The sequence below is a fragment of the Drosophila mojavensis genome, unplaced genomic scaffold (genome assembly GCF_018153725.1).
Source record: "Drosophila mojavensis isolate 15081-1352.22 unplaced genomic scaffold, ASM1815372v1 contig_16, whole genome shotgun sequence".
Taxonomy (NCBI): domain Eukaryota; kingdom Metazoa; phylum Arthropoda; class Insecta; order Diptera; family Drosophilidae; genus Drosophila; species Drosophila mojavensis.
This window is the reverse complement of record NW_025318693.1, coordinates 6,225,647-6,239,899: the sequence shown is the minus strand read 5'-3', so window position 1 is coordinate 6,239,899 and position 14,253 is coordinate 6,225,647. Positions and strand designations below refer to the sequence as shown.

Below are 14,253 nucleotides of genomic sequence, written 5' to 3'. Positions count from 1 at the left end.
TTTTTTCCTTTTTGGATTTTTTTTTTTTTTTCAATGTGGGGATTTTGTTTTGTAATGATTTAAGTGTAAACAACTACGTAGGATTAACACTAAATGGTAGCATTTCGTATGAATGTATGAGCTATGTATATAGGGCTGCGTATTATATTAGGTTTAATGTATAGTTATAGCTGTTTAGTTAGGTTCCTTATAAGTATTTTTTAAATACATGCGTTGTTTTAACTAGTCTTAGTATAATGCAAAGTACAATACAATCAAATATCATTTACGGCTTAAGTTTGCGTCGACTTTGTTTCTATTTATATATATATATATGTATATTTATTGACTTGAGTTTTACAAATAAATTATTCTCTCTCTCATTTTTTTTTTGTGTTTTTTTTGTTTTGTTTATTTTTATTTTTATATTTTTTTCGAAATTGTTTTCTTTTATTTTTCTGTTTTGTTTTTTTTTTACAGTTGACATTTAACAAACAGCAAATACTTCAAAACGCAAATTGGCTCTTAAGAATTCGTGATTGGGTTACTCGCTAGATCTCTATGTACAATTAGGAAACATTGCGGCTTTTGCTTTTCTTTCTATAGTATATATACAGAGTTCGGTGTGGGAGCTCTTGGCGTCGTTCATTCTCTATGCTTACAGTATTTACAGAGTGCATTTTACAAAAAACATTTGGAAGTATCGTAAATAAAATGCGCTAACATCACAGCAAAATTTTGGGGGTTTTTGAAGCGAGCTCGTCGCACGTCGCACGTCGATGGGCGTGCTGGTGGCTGGCGGCTGGCGGCTGGCGGCTGGGCGTGGCTCAGTTTTTTTGGTTGTCAATCCGGCTGGTCGAGCGACTGGGGCTGGTGCGCCAGCTATCTATTAGCGCACACCAACTTGGCCGCCACTTATCCCAGGTGCATCAGGCTCGGATGGAAGTAGCCGGCCATGGCCCATTGGGCGCCCGGAGCGCCGCGTCCCAGCGCCGCCATTTTGATCTTCTCGATTTCCGCTTCCTGCAGCCGCTTGGCCTTGGCGCGTCGATTCTGAAACCAGATCTTCACCTGCGTCTCGGTGAGCCGCAGCGACGACGAGAACTCGGCGCGCTCCGCTATGCTCAGGTACTGCTTCTCCCGGAACTTCTTCTCCAGCGAGAGCAGCTGCTGTGTGGTGAAGGGGGTGCGCGGCTTGCGGTTGGGCTTGTGTTTGCGCAGATTGCATTTGATACGAGGCGGCTCATTGGCATCTAAAAGAGAGAGAGAGAGAGAGAGAAGCGAGAGAGCGTTGATTAGTCGGATGTTAACATAGGTAAATCTAGTTGTAATTGCTTAGCTAGGAGAGAGAGAGGGGGAGAGTGAGTGAGAGAAGGGGAGATGGAGTGAGGCAAGTGTTGACGTCAGTTGCCGGGTCCAATTAAAAGCAAAAAGCAGAATCCGCAGCATTTGCATACAATTGAAGCGCTGAATGAGCTGCTGTCAGCAGGCGCTGTCCGTCTTCTGCTGCTGCTGCCGCTGCTGCTGCGGCTGTCCTTGGCCTTGTCGTGGCTAAAAGCGGCAGCAACAACAAGCCGACAACGGCAACGTCTACAGCAAACGGTAATTACTCCTTTAAGTGGCCAATAAATTTGCTGTCTAAACTATTTGTCAGACAAAGCAGCAGCAGCAGCCGCTGCAGTCGCTGCAGTCGACGGGAAATGCTATGTCCCCAGTTCGATTCTCTCTCGGCTGCAAAACAATTTTAATTTGGGCATTTTGTTTTGGCAAACAAAGACCGGCTGGGCTACAGCAGAGGCAGCAGAGGCAGCAGAGGCAGCAGCAGCAGAGTCAAGAGAAAAAACAGCGAATGCAAAAAAAAAAAAGGAGAAAAAAACGTGCATGCCTTATAAAGCAATCGCATGGAGCTGGAGCTCTGTGCGGGGCTGGCCGGGCCTACAGGGCATCCAGCGATGCAGCAGCTGCCCCGAGCATCGTGCGCCTGTGGCATCCACTTGGAGTGTTGTTAATGAAAGTAATGAGCCTGCCATTGGGCCTGCCAGCGCCAAGCCACAAAGATGCAAATGGCATTTTAAAGATGCATCCCCGGGTCAGTTCTGCCTCTGCATCAACTACTTTATGTGTAGCCATGCCATATGCCCCCATTCCCCATCCGTCTGTCCCCCATCCGGCAGGCGCAGGCACGCGTAATTTATGGAGCATTTTGTTGTGCGGGGCAGGCATCAAAATAAAGGAGTAACCAAATGAGATGCAACGCTTTAATTTTATGCATAATTACACGAATTCAAATTGTTGAGTGACAAACCGAAAATTGTTGTCAGCTTCTTCTTCTTCATCATCTACTGATTTTTTTGGCGCATTGTAATTGATTTTATGCTCCGTTGGCTGGCTGCCTGCCCAAATGAGGCGTTAAACAACAAAACAAAAATTAGTTAACAGATGGAGCAACTCTACAAATGGCAAATGTTGCTGCTGTTGCTGCTGCTGCTGCAACTGGCAGATTCCCAGCCGACAACATGTCTGCCACATAGCAAGACTTGATGTCTGTGTTCACACACACATTTTGTGTCACGTTATGTTATCAATAAACAAATAAATGTCAAAGCTGCCTGTCCATAAAAAAAAAAAAGCCAAGCAAGCTCAGCTCGTTTGATCGCAGAGTTTAGCTTCGCCTCACCTCTGGCTCTGTCACAATGAAACTAATAATGCCACAGTGGACATTGGCATCTGCATCTGCCTCTGCATCTGGACTGGCTGGGGCTGATCAGCTCATTAAGTAATTAGTGTGACATGTCAGAGTTATGTTAATGCGGCAAGCTCGATCGTACAGATTGCGGGCCTTATCGGCCGACTGCGCCCTGCTGACCGCTGGCTGCCTCGAATATATTTATATGCATATTATTTAATTTGTTTGTGTGCTGTGTATTGAATGCAATCGGGTAGAAGCGTTTTGTATGGCCTAACAAGGTGAAACGAAATGTGAAAAGCCCAGATAATGATATTGATAATCATTACAATAACAATCATAATGATGTTGCTGTTGCTGTTGTTGTTGCTGTTGCTGTTGCTGTTGCTCTGAGGATGCGCCTCAGCAGCAGCGAGAAATTTGTTACAGACTTGAAGACGCGGGCGCATGCATCTATAAATACACACACAAATATATTGTATATATTTCGTGTTTCTTTTCGTTCAATCTTGCATTTCTGATTTGGTATTTTTTTGTATTTTTATTTTTTATTATTATCATTTCTGTTTTGTTTTTATTGTTGTCGCTCTTGTTGTGATGGCCATAAATTAGAGGGCAAATTAGCATATAAACGATGCGGTCAACTTTTACAGCTCTGCCTCCGCCTTTGTCACATGCCTCGCCTGATCATTTCGTTGTATATTATCTGGTTCTGTGGTGCGTTTACTTGGCCATAATTATTTGGACACAGTCTATCGGGCCCCATGGGCAATTAACACCAGGCTGCATCGTAAATATGTATGTATAAATGCGCATTCGATTTCGATTGAATTCCACGTTTTTCTAAAACCGTTTTGCGCTTTGCATTTATTTCAAAATTAATTGCTCATTTGTCGCTAAATTGCTGGAATGGGGTTTCGGTTTCCATTGCAGGCCAAAAGCACACAAAAAACTATAGCAAGTGGAATGGCTGCGTCCGTCACCACCGCACCACCGCACCACAGCACCACTGCACCGCTCTGTGCACGGATCAACTTAACCAATCGCTTGGCCCGCCGCCTCTTGCACAAATAACCTGCAACAGATCCAATACAGACTGATGTGAGTGGGGAGAGTGGAGTGAGGAGCGCGGAGAGGGGAGAGGGGGGCGAGGAGAGAACGGTACGGGCAGGCAGGCTGGAGACGAAGACGGCCACGCACGTCCAAACCAGAGTGCGAGACTTGTTTGTGCTTTTATAGGCATTGTTGTTGCCATTGTTGTTGCTGCTGCTGCTGCTGCTGCTGCTGCTGGCTGTTGCTGTTGCTGGGGCAATACGTCGCCAGCGTCGCCATTGCCAGAGCCAGAGCAAGTACATGCCACAAACGCCAATTGTGACATTTAGCCTATGTTTGTAATGGATTTTCAATTAATTTGAGTTCTCCGGTGTATTGTAGACGACGACATATAAGACTCGATCAGCAACAACTACAACTACAACAGCAACAGCAACAACAACAACAACAGCAAGCACAAACAAGCAGCAATTGTGAAATTTACGCGTATCGATCGCATAGGCAATCGCCCATAGAGGCCTCTATGGCAATTCGTAGGCCTATCGGGTCGGAGCGATACGACGACGACGACGATGACGACGACGACGACGAATCGACAACGGTGACAACGGTGGATTGATTTGCGCTGCAAATTGCTGGCAATTAATTCTTCATTAAAGCGTTTTCGCATAGCCAAATAGGCAGCAGCAGCAGCAGCAGCTGCGAGCAGGTGGGGCAGGTGGGACAACTGGGCTTCTGTAGTGAAAAGCATTTTGCAATCGATTGAAGCAAAAGCGAGACGAACGTTTGGCTAATGCAATTACACGCTTACGGTCAAACGAGCACTGCTATGGGGACCCCATGCCAATCCCGGCGTAGCTGTTGCCGCTGCTGCTGATTGTTGATTGGGGCTGCTGATTTCATAATGAAGGATTTTAATTAGCACCAAATAAGTAGGCGAATGAGCGGCGAAAAGTACCAAATGAGTTGCATGTGGGGGAGAATAATGTGATTTAAAATAAAAGGAAAACCCTGATTAACACTTGAGATTTCATTTGGGCAGCAGATGATGAAACATCAAGCGATATATACATATACAATATATATAAATATGTGTATGTATATGTGGTATATATATATGTATATAGAGCTGAGAATGTAAGCAACATCTGAAATAAAGATGTCTTGGCTAGCAAAAGGCATAAATGAATCTAAATGAAGGAGATCTTGCGCTTCTTAGTGGGTTTTCGGTGCGTTGTTCTAATATGTAAACCTGATTGCAATGCATGCGAGGGGCGTGCATGAGAACCGGCCCATTAGAGCCTATTAATTAGCAAAGAGCGTGTTAAAACCGGCTGCCACAGATAAGTTAGCAGCAGCAGCAGCAGGCGGCAGCAGCAAGCGGCAGCAACTGACCGCGATCAGTGGACAAATCTTGTCGCCTCGCATGCTCCGCAGTTGCCCGGCAAATGGAATGTGTTGTCCCAGTGGCAATGAAGTGCATATTTTAATCACCAATGGCTGCCTCTGTGCAAGATAAGCGGCGATAACGAGGCCGCTGCCCGCAAGGCGGCAGCAGGAGCAGCAGGGAGAGGAAGAGAGGGAGAGAGAGAGAGCGAGCAGCTTGCATGTGGGTTGGGCACGCAGTTTGAAGCTGGGGCTGGGGCTGCTTGCTGCCCACCTGCTAGAGCTCTCTTTTAATTACTCAGCTGTACACACACACACACACACACACACATACACACACACACACACACACACACACACACACACACACACACCCACACATACATGCGCGTGCACATTCTGAAAGGCGTGCACACACACAGACAGACGTGCAGTGCCTCAAATTAGTTAAAGTACCAATTGTCTACAAACATTTAGCAAATGTTTGCCGTTGTCTAAATGTACACACACACACACACACATACACACAGGGAACGGTAGCAACACCTTGTGGCACCTATGCAAGTCATTGGCAACAACTCTGCGCCCCTTGGCCTCGCACCCAGCCCCTTCCCACCCCCTCTACCGCTCCCCTTTTGTCAGCCACTGCTGCTGTTGCTTTTGTCTGCCTGGTAATTTAATGCAAATAAATTTTATTTACCAAAACATACATCAAAATGTCTGCGCCAGCACACCTCAACACCGCCCCCAGCCCCTGCCCCCCTTGAGTACACTTGTATTGCATGCAGCTATGCTGTGTGTGTGTGCGTGTGTGTGTATTTAGTACAGCTTATGCACGTTAGATGGCGTGCTGAATGCAAATATTATTTTAGCTTTTGGCGTCTTCGCTGCGGCCTCTGGCGAATGGTGTTAAAACGCATGCAAAAAGGTAACCGTCCTCTGCTCCCCCCCCTGCCACACACACCACTCAGCCCCTCAGCACCTCCATCGAGCTCCCAACTTGCCCAGCAGCCGTCGGCTGTCGCCGTCTGTCAACGTTTAAATTGCTGCCTGGCTGCAAATAAAAATTGCGTGCTTAGGTGGGCGTAGCTGACATGCCACACCTACCAGCTTCGCCAGTTGCTGTGCCACTATCGCGCTCTCTCTCTCTCTCTCTCACACACACACACACGCACACACACAGCAACTGTGTGTATTCGCTGGCTCGGCTGTTTGTATTTATGCAATGACTCCCAAGTTGTTGCTCGTTTGTTCAGCTTGAAAATTAATTTCTATAATGGCTGCCAAGAATTGCAGCTGCATTAGCCGCCTGCCGGCCACCTGTCCGCCACCCCCTGGGCGAGCTGGCTGCGCCATAAGGTACGTGACGTGCCTGCGCTTTGCAATTAGTTAAATTATGGAGCACCGTCGCAGGCATTTTAACTGCCTGTGAATGTAAATCATTGGCGAAGGCCCAGCAAAAGCATAAGGCCATGACGAGCGTCGGCCGAGACTGAGGCCACACAACCTCAGACTCAGACTCGGACTCAATATCGAAATCGAGTTTCACCTGTGTTGGCTTTGTACTCCTGTGTGTTCCCTAATCGCAGCCCGTTTAAGATGCCAGCCTGCGGTATTTTCAGTTAATTGAATGGGCCATGAAACAAACATGAAACTAGCGCCGCTGATAAAGCCCGCTGCCAAAGCAGCCGGAGATGGCTACCGTTCGACCTGGCCCTAAGGCACTAAGTACCTAACACTTGACATAATGCGGCGACAGATAGCGGCACAGGTCACACGAATCGTCGACAATAAGACATAGGGAGTGGAGAGAGAGAGGGAGAGAGAGAGTGAGAGAGAAAGACAGAGAGAGAGAGAGAGAGAGGACTAACAAAGGCTACAACCTGCTGCGCTAATGAGACCTGCTGAGGATGGGTCGAAGTCAGGAAAATAAAAACAGCTGCTAAAATGAAACGAAATAAAGTTGTACAAGACTGAAGTGTGTATGTGTGTGTGTGTGTGCGTATGTGTGCTACAGTTGACAGCAAATGACAAAATAAGCGGCAAATGTTTGAAATAAATTTGTTTTCTTTTTTGGTTTATATTATTCTTATTGTTGTTGTTGCTGTTGTCGCCTGTCAGTTTACAGACAATTTGAGTCGAGTGTGGATAGCGGATTGGCATAAGGTCTAAGAGTTCAAGAAAAAATAAATGTAATTACAATAAAATATTTAAGAGAACGGTCCAAGAGTCATAGAAAATCTTTTAAATCATTTATATAATATAAACTAAATTTAATTATTAATTCAAAATATTTATAAAATGTTTGAAAAACTTGACAAAAAAAAATTAAATAAAATAAATATTGAATAATCATGAACTAATCAACTGAATTGTATAAAAGTCTCTCCAGCATTAAAAACATTTTATAGAATTATTTTAGTTTATTTTCATAATAAATGTGATGACTAAATTTAAATCAATTTTTAGCGGCTCCAATCAGACTCGAGTTCATTTAAATATTATTATGCATATAAAGTTTTATTTCAAGCATTATGAAATTCATTTTGAAAAGTTGTTTTTTCATTTTATTACAGCTCTCAGAGTTTGTGTGTGTGTGTGTGTGTGAATTCTTTTAGTGTTACGCCTGTTATATAACTGGCTGGGAAACAGTTGTCGAGCACATGAAAAGTGCTTTAATTTCTTGGTTAATTTACTCTAATGATTTCTAATTTTTGCTCCATAGCCTTAAATACTCATTGTAAGAGGTTTTTTAAGGCAGCTGCATTCATATGGTAATTGTTATTGAAGTAATTTGTGCTGAGCCCCAGAAGCTTACGCTAAAACAAACGAAAAAAACAAAAATTGAGCAAAGAAAACCCTATATGAAAACCTGAATGTGGCGCCTCTCCTGGGCGTCTGCCCCCTTGACAGGTTTATAAAACAATGCAGCAGGAGGCAAAAAACTGCTGCCTGTTATTGTTATTGCGGAGCGGAAATGCAAAGTTCGCGTTGGGTTTTTCTTTTCTTTTCTTTTCGTTTTTTTTTTCTTTTTGCCCCCAGCGTGTAAAGTTCACATGTCTGTCAGCCGTCGGAGTTTTTGTGTCCTGGCTGCTGGCGCTGGACTGCAGCAAGGTGTGACCAATGGCGTTGCAAGTGTTGCAAGTGTTGCCAGCGCCTGGCCACTTTTTGTCTGATGCCGGAAAATGCAAGAAAAGTGTGAACTGTGCATGCAGATACAAATCGGCCCAGCCTTTGCCAGACTCGCTTCAATTAGTCGGGACAGACAGTTCAGTTCCCTATCTAACTATATACATAAAAAAATATCTGGGCTATATGTGCGACTTGTGCCTGGGGGGCTGACATGCACCGGAAAGCACACACACACACACGCACACAAAATGTAAATAAATAATACACAAAAAAGAAAATTATAATAAAACAAAAACCAAAAGTGACAACGCCAATGCAATGAATAAGCAGACGAGCCAATTGAGTTAAATCAAAACCGACGCGACAACAGCAACAGCAACAACAACAACAACAGCGACAACAACAACAACAACAGTAATATATGATAATAATAATTTTGTGGACGATACGAGTAAATGGTCAGCGCAATCAAAAACATTTCATTGTTTCATTTACAGCGAGAGAATAATTGCCACGCACTTTGACTACCAGACAGCAGACGAGGCAGCAGCAGCAGGGGGGAGAGGGAGGAGAGTGCAGCGCCCGCAGCATCGATGGCACCCATTGGCAGCCATTGTCGTTGGTGCCAATTAAGGCGCGAGTCGGTTTAATTCAATTAAACTATGTGCGCACACACACACAGGGAGAGCGAGAGAGAGAGAGAGAGAGAGAGAACGGACAGAGACAAAATGGAGTCAGCTGACAACTATCAATACCAAATATTAACTAGGATGATGAATATATCTAAAGCGAGTGTTCAATTGAGCCAAGCAACAGCTCTCGATTATCTCCATAGATTACAGATACAATGCAAAACAAGGTACAATATAATTAGCACCTGTCAGGCGCGTGCTACGCTTAAAACATATTTTTCTTATCTGAAGAACTGCTTGAAGAATTCTCTGCATTTTCATGAAGAAGCTTAAATAAAATTTAAAGTTTTCTCTTTCGAAAATCTTAAATTTATATTTAAATAAATTTCAAAAAAAATTTTTTTCTTTAGATTAGAGATATAAAACATATTACTTTTTTCATATCAAAAGAACGAGAACGATGATTCTCTCCGCTTCTAAAGACGGCCCTAATATAACTGGAATTTTTCTCTTCTGACAATCTCAATTTTTTTTTCTATAGAATATAGATATCAATCATATCAACTTTTTCCTATCTAAAACACTGTTTGAGCAATTCTCTGCGTTTCCGTGAATATCCGATCTTAACTTTATGTTTAAAAATATATATATATATATTTTATTTATCTATTTATTTCTTGTTCAATTGACACTTACCTCCACCAAATCCTTGTCCTGGAAACAGACCCGGTGGCCCGAAGGGCGGCATTTGCCGTGCGCCCGGCCATGGCACTCCGCCGCCCATGCCGCCCCAAGCGACGGCTGCGGCGGCCAGGGCGCTGAACGGCGTTGGCCGTATGGGCACATGTCCGCTGGCCGCCAGGGCGGCGGGCGAGAGAATCGTGGAGGGCATGTGGCTGGAGCCAACGCCTGAGCCGGGCGGTCCGCCGTGCGAGCCTTCGAGGGATTTGCTGCTGCTGTCGAGGCCGTCGGGCGTGGAGCGCGGCGAGTCGTCGGCATTCATGTCCTCAATGTCCACAATGGAGTCCTCCTCCTCATCGTGGTCCACATCGTGCTCGTGCAGCATGTCCTCGTCGTACTCCAGCTCCGAGTCCGTATGGCTGCTGCCGCCCAGCGGCGAGTGTCTTTCGTTCTTGGCAGGTGTGGAGCTGATGCCGCCCGCGTGTGTCACGGGCGTCGAGCTGGGCGTGGAGCTGGCGGAGGCTGAAGCGGGCGGAGAGCTGGCGCGTGCATCAGCCTGAGCCTGACGCAGTTGCGCCATGGCCAGCTGCTGCTGTTGCTGCTGATGCTGTTGCTGCTGGGCGTGCGCTGCTGCCGCCGCGTGGGCGGCATGCAGCAAGTGGGCGTGGTGCGCAACAGCGGCGGGATGAAATGCATGCGTGGGCGGCACTGCAGGCGGAGCTGCTGGCGGCGGTGTGCCCGCAGCGCTGCTCTGAGAGATGGGCGATGTGGCTGCTGAGCTGGACAGATTCGTTGGTCCATCGCTGGTGTTGGGCGTGCGAGGCCGGGTGTCCGCCAGCAGCGAGGCCACGCTGAAGTTGCTCAGCCTGGAGCTGCTCTTGTGCAGATGATGTGGCGCCGGATGCACTGCAGCCAATTGCAGTGCCTGTTGTTGCTGCTGCTGCTGTTGCTGCTGTTGTTGTTGCTGCTGTTGCTGCTGCTGCTGTTGGTGCTGGGCCAGCAGATGCTGCTGATGGGCCAGCAGCAGGGCCGACGGCGATGTAGGACTGGCCAGCGGATGCAGTGCACCAGTGCCGGCGGCGGCAACGGCGACGGCGTTAGTCAGCGTGTTGCTCAGGCTGGTGGTGCTGCTACTGCCGGAGCTGCTGAGCGTTGTGGTTGGCGGCACCGTCGGGCTGGTCATCGTTTGGCGTAGACCAGTCACTGTCATGCTCCTGTTCCTGTTCGTGTTCCTGGTCGTTGCTGCGCTCGATGCGTTCACGTTTGTCGTGTTGTTGGACAGCTTTAACATAAAGCCAGCGATTCGCTACTGCTACTGGATTCACTGGGCGATCTCTTTCAAATTTGATTGAGTGTCGATTGTAATTGTTGCTGTTGTTGTTCTTGTTATGGATATTTGTTGTTATTGGTGTTGCTTTGATTAAAACATTGCACTGGCGAGAGAGGTGCGCGCGAGTTCAAATTGGCACTTGACGGGTCGCTCAGTAGAAAATATATGTGTCGTTAATTTGTTGTGATTATCTTTTAATTAATTCGCTCGTTCATCACAAACACTCACTAATACACACGCACACACACACACGCACAGATGCACACGCACGCACGCGGCTTGCTCATTTGCTGTAGTATGTGGCGTTTAATTCACGGCGGCTCTGAGACTCGAGAGAAACACGTCCTCTTGAGATCACGTCTGTTCTACAACTGAACGTAGACGGCGGCGCAGCGACAGCTCTGCTGTTGCTGCTGCTACTGCTGCTTCAACAAACACACACACTCACACGCTTGCACACAACCACATATGGGAAACCTGCCCGTTGCTGCCGTCGTAGTGGTGTTAGTGCTGCTGCTGCTGCTGGTGGTGGTGGCTGATAAACCGGCCTGCCGCAGCCCTGTTGCTCTCTCGCTTGCACGCACTGCCCAAGCGAATGCAGCGACACCATTTTTATTGGCCTGACTGTTTCGGTTATGCTCTCTCTCACAGCGCTCTATTCAATTTTTTGTTGTTCTTATTTGCCTTTTGTTGTATTTCTTGCGCCGCCTTCTTTTCTGCCGCTGTTCATTCCAGTGTGGTGAGTTTTGTGTTGGACGCGCAAGCGAGACGGCAGCATTGTTCGTCGCTGCTTGCCTTACGCGCTGTCCCGCTCGCACGCCTAATTATTATTGAATAATTCAATCTTCAAAGCGTTTTTGCTGCGCGTATTAGCATTTTATAACAAGCAGCCGCTGCTGCCGCAACCGTCGCAGCCGTCGCTCGTTCGTTTCGACTTTTGAATTTTTTTTTGCTGTTGCTCTCGCTCTCTCTCTCTCTCTCCATCCCTCCCCTGTGAAGCGCCATCTCGCTCTGACACGTCACAGCCTCCACATTCATGACTTCATTTGCCTGCCGCTCTGCCGTTTCTTATTAAATTCTGCTGTCAACGTAATTGGCGGCCGCGTCGTCGCGCTGTCTGCTTACGTTTTGGAGCCGTGGCTGCGGCCGTTGCCAGTTTTTCCGTCTTTGGAGCAAAGGGAAAATTTAATTGGTGCTCCAAGCGGGCGCACTTGGCGTATGTGCAATGCTGCCATAGCTCAGCGTTACCAACTGAGGGCCAACGCATAAATAATAAACAATAAGCCCATCATTATGATGAAAAGCGAATTCATTGACGTCGGCATCTTATCACAAAGCTGCAATCTCTACCAGGAAATTATGTTTTTTATGCCGAAAAGAATCCTGCCCCACAGAAAAGAAAAAGAAAAGTAATCGAAGAAACGAAACGGCACAAAACGAAGCAGAGTTTATGCCTATGGCGCACACCTCAAAGATAAACCATAAAATTCTTATCGTTACGCATAAATCGACTAGCCAGCATGGCAAATCAATCACACGTAAATCTGAAATATGCAGCATCCCGAAATAAACAACAAATCTTCCGCCCCCGAGCACCGCCCGCCGTCTACTCCAATAAGCGACAACAAAGGGATGCCCAGGATAAGCCAAACTTTGGGGTTCATTATATATATGTATGTATGTATATACTTTATAAATGGCACAAAAGGCAGTCCTCTTCCTGTCCTGCTCGCTCTCAATGCCATTCGCATCGCCAGCTCGCTTGCTCTCCCTTTTAAGTTTGTGTCCTTCTCAGCCTCTCTCTCTCTCTCTCTGTCTCTGTCTCTGTCTCTGTCTCTGTCCCTGTCCTGTCTGTCTCTGGTTATAATTTTACTTTACAAATTAAACTCATTTTAAGGATTATTATGCGAAAATTGTTGGCTCCCAAGTTTTGCCCGGCCATTGTTGCCACGCTCTCTCGCTGGGATCCAGTAGGGTTGCTTTCGGCTGCTTAATGACGGGCGAAAGTTGGCAGTTTGTTGGCTCGTAAGTATATTTAATGAAGCTGCTGTTGGCGCATAATAAACTTAATTAGAGCAGCTTAATAAACAAGTTCAGCAGAAAAATCCTTCCATTCGCAATATTCATGCTTAATTGCCGATGGAGCATGAAAGTCTGTTTGTGGGATATTCAGATATTCGTTATACACAGAAAAATATTTATTATATACATATAAAAATTTCATATGAATAAAAAATAAAATAATGTATTTTTACTAATTTATTTATTTTTTTTTATATTATATTGTTTCATTTTATAAATAAATATATTTGATATTATTTAATATATATATTAAAGAATTTCAAATATTTGACTACTGGGTGAAAGAAAAAATGAATGAGTATAAAAAGAAATACGAAGCTAAAAATATTTCAAATCACAAAAATTTGTCACAGTTCTCGATATTTGCTATAGCCGGACACGTGCTGCATAAATAATTCTGAAATAGCTTACTCTATAGTATAATTCCAGGCATTTTGATGTTTCACAAGAATCTTGAAATGAATATTCAAACATTTCAATACTTATCTAAATTTTGAACTCTATCCAATTGCCGAGCGCATTCCGTGGGCGAAAGATTTCCCAGCACCCTCTGCTGGCTGATTAAGGCATTTTTCCATTGTCCGTTAGGCGCTTCATTAAGAGGCAAGAAGAGCGCTTTCTTTTCAATTAAAACTATTGAAATAACAAGAGGCAAGTGCGAGGCATCATTAATAAGGCGGTTCGTGCAATCGTCTCTCTGTGTAGTTGGCCGTTGGCACGAACAATTATAGCCAATTACAAATATTAATTTCTCAGACGAAACGCGTCAAGAGTTTTTATAATCTTCATCATTATTCATAGCGCTCTTTGAAATACGCAAATGAGACCCGCAGCCAAAGCGAGGCGCAAATTAATATTTCAATAAACATCATAATCATATACTACTTATGGGCCGACCGAGCTCTACGCTCTACGCTACACCGGACCGTCCTGCCCCTCGACACCCCCGCGCGCCCATGCCTTGACTCGACGCCTCCAATCGCATTCAACGCACTCAAAGCTTTTTCTTTGCCGGCCAAAGATGAAAAGAGACCGGCAGCGCAGAACGACTGCCAGTCGGCCAGATACAGCACCAAACACACCAACAACAACAACAACAACAACAACTTGGTCAGTTGATAAATGGCCGTAGCGTTGGCCGCGCGATGCCGCCGCATGTAAATGTTTTGATAGTTTTTCATAATTTTTATAATTTTTTCCTTCAGTTTTGTAGCTTGTTTGGTTGGCTGCTATTTGTGTTTGATTTTGTTAGCCGCGCACCCACTTAGCCAAAGGCTCAGCGGCTGAGGGGC

The 14,253-nt window shown here is 45.6% G+C and overlaps 1 protein-coding gene and 1 long non-coding RNA gene across 2 annotated transcripts; one reads left to right on the top strand and one right to left on the bottom strand.

Moving 5' to 3' along the window:
- Window positions 1-416: 416 nt before the first annotated feature.
- Window positions 417-11,264, bottom strand: LOC6573261 (muscle segmentation homeobox). Its single transcript, XM_001999312.4, has 2 exons — window positions 9,565-11,264; window positions 417-1,232 (listed from the first exon to the last, which is right to left on the bottom strand). Exons 1-2 carry the CDS (start codon window positions 10,838-10,840, stop codon window positions 895-897), a joined length of 1,614 nt encoding a protein of 537 aa, XP_001999348.1. The 5' UTR covers window positions 10,841-11,264; the 3' UTR covers window positions 417-894.
- Window positions 11,265-11,770: 506 nt separating this feature from the next.
- Window positions 11,771-13,127, top strand: LOC122756802. The gene is made up of 2 exons (XR_006356649.1): window positions 11,771-12,552; window positions 12,777-13,127. It is a non-coding gene; the product is annotated as an uncharacterized LOC122756802 (long non-coding RNA).
- The last annotated feature ends 1,126 nt before the right edge of the window (window positions 13,128-14,253 follow it).

Coding starts and splice junctions, on each gene's coding strand:
- LOC6573261 (XM_001999312.4), bottom strand. CDS start 10,840: ATGTTAAAGCTGTCCAACAACACGACAAACGTGAACGCATCGAGCGCA. Junction 1,233..9,564: donor AGGACAAGGATTTGGTGGAG/GTAAGTGTCAAT, acceptor TCTCTCTTTTAG/ATGCCAATGAGCCGCCTCGT.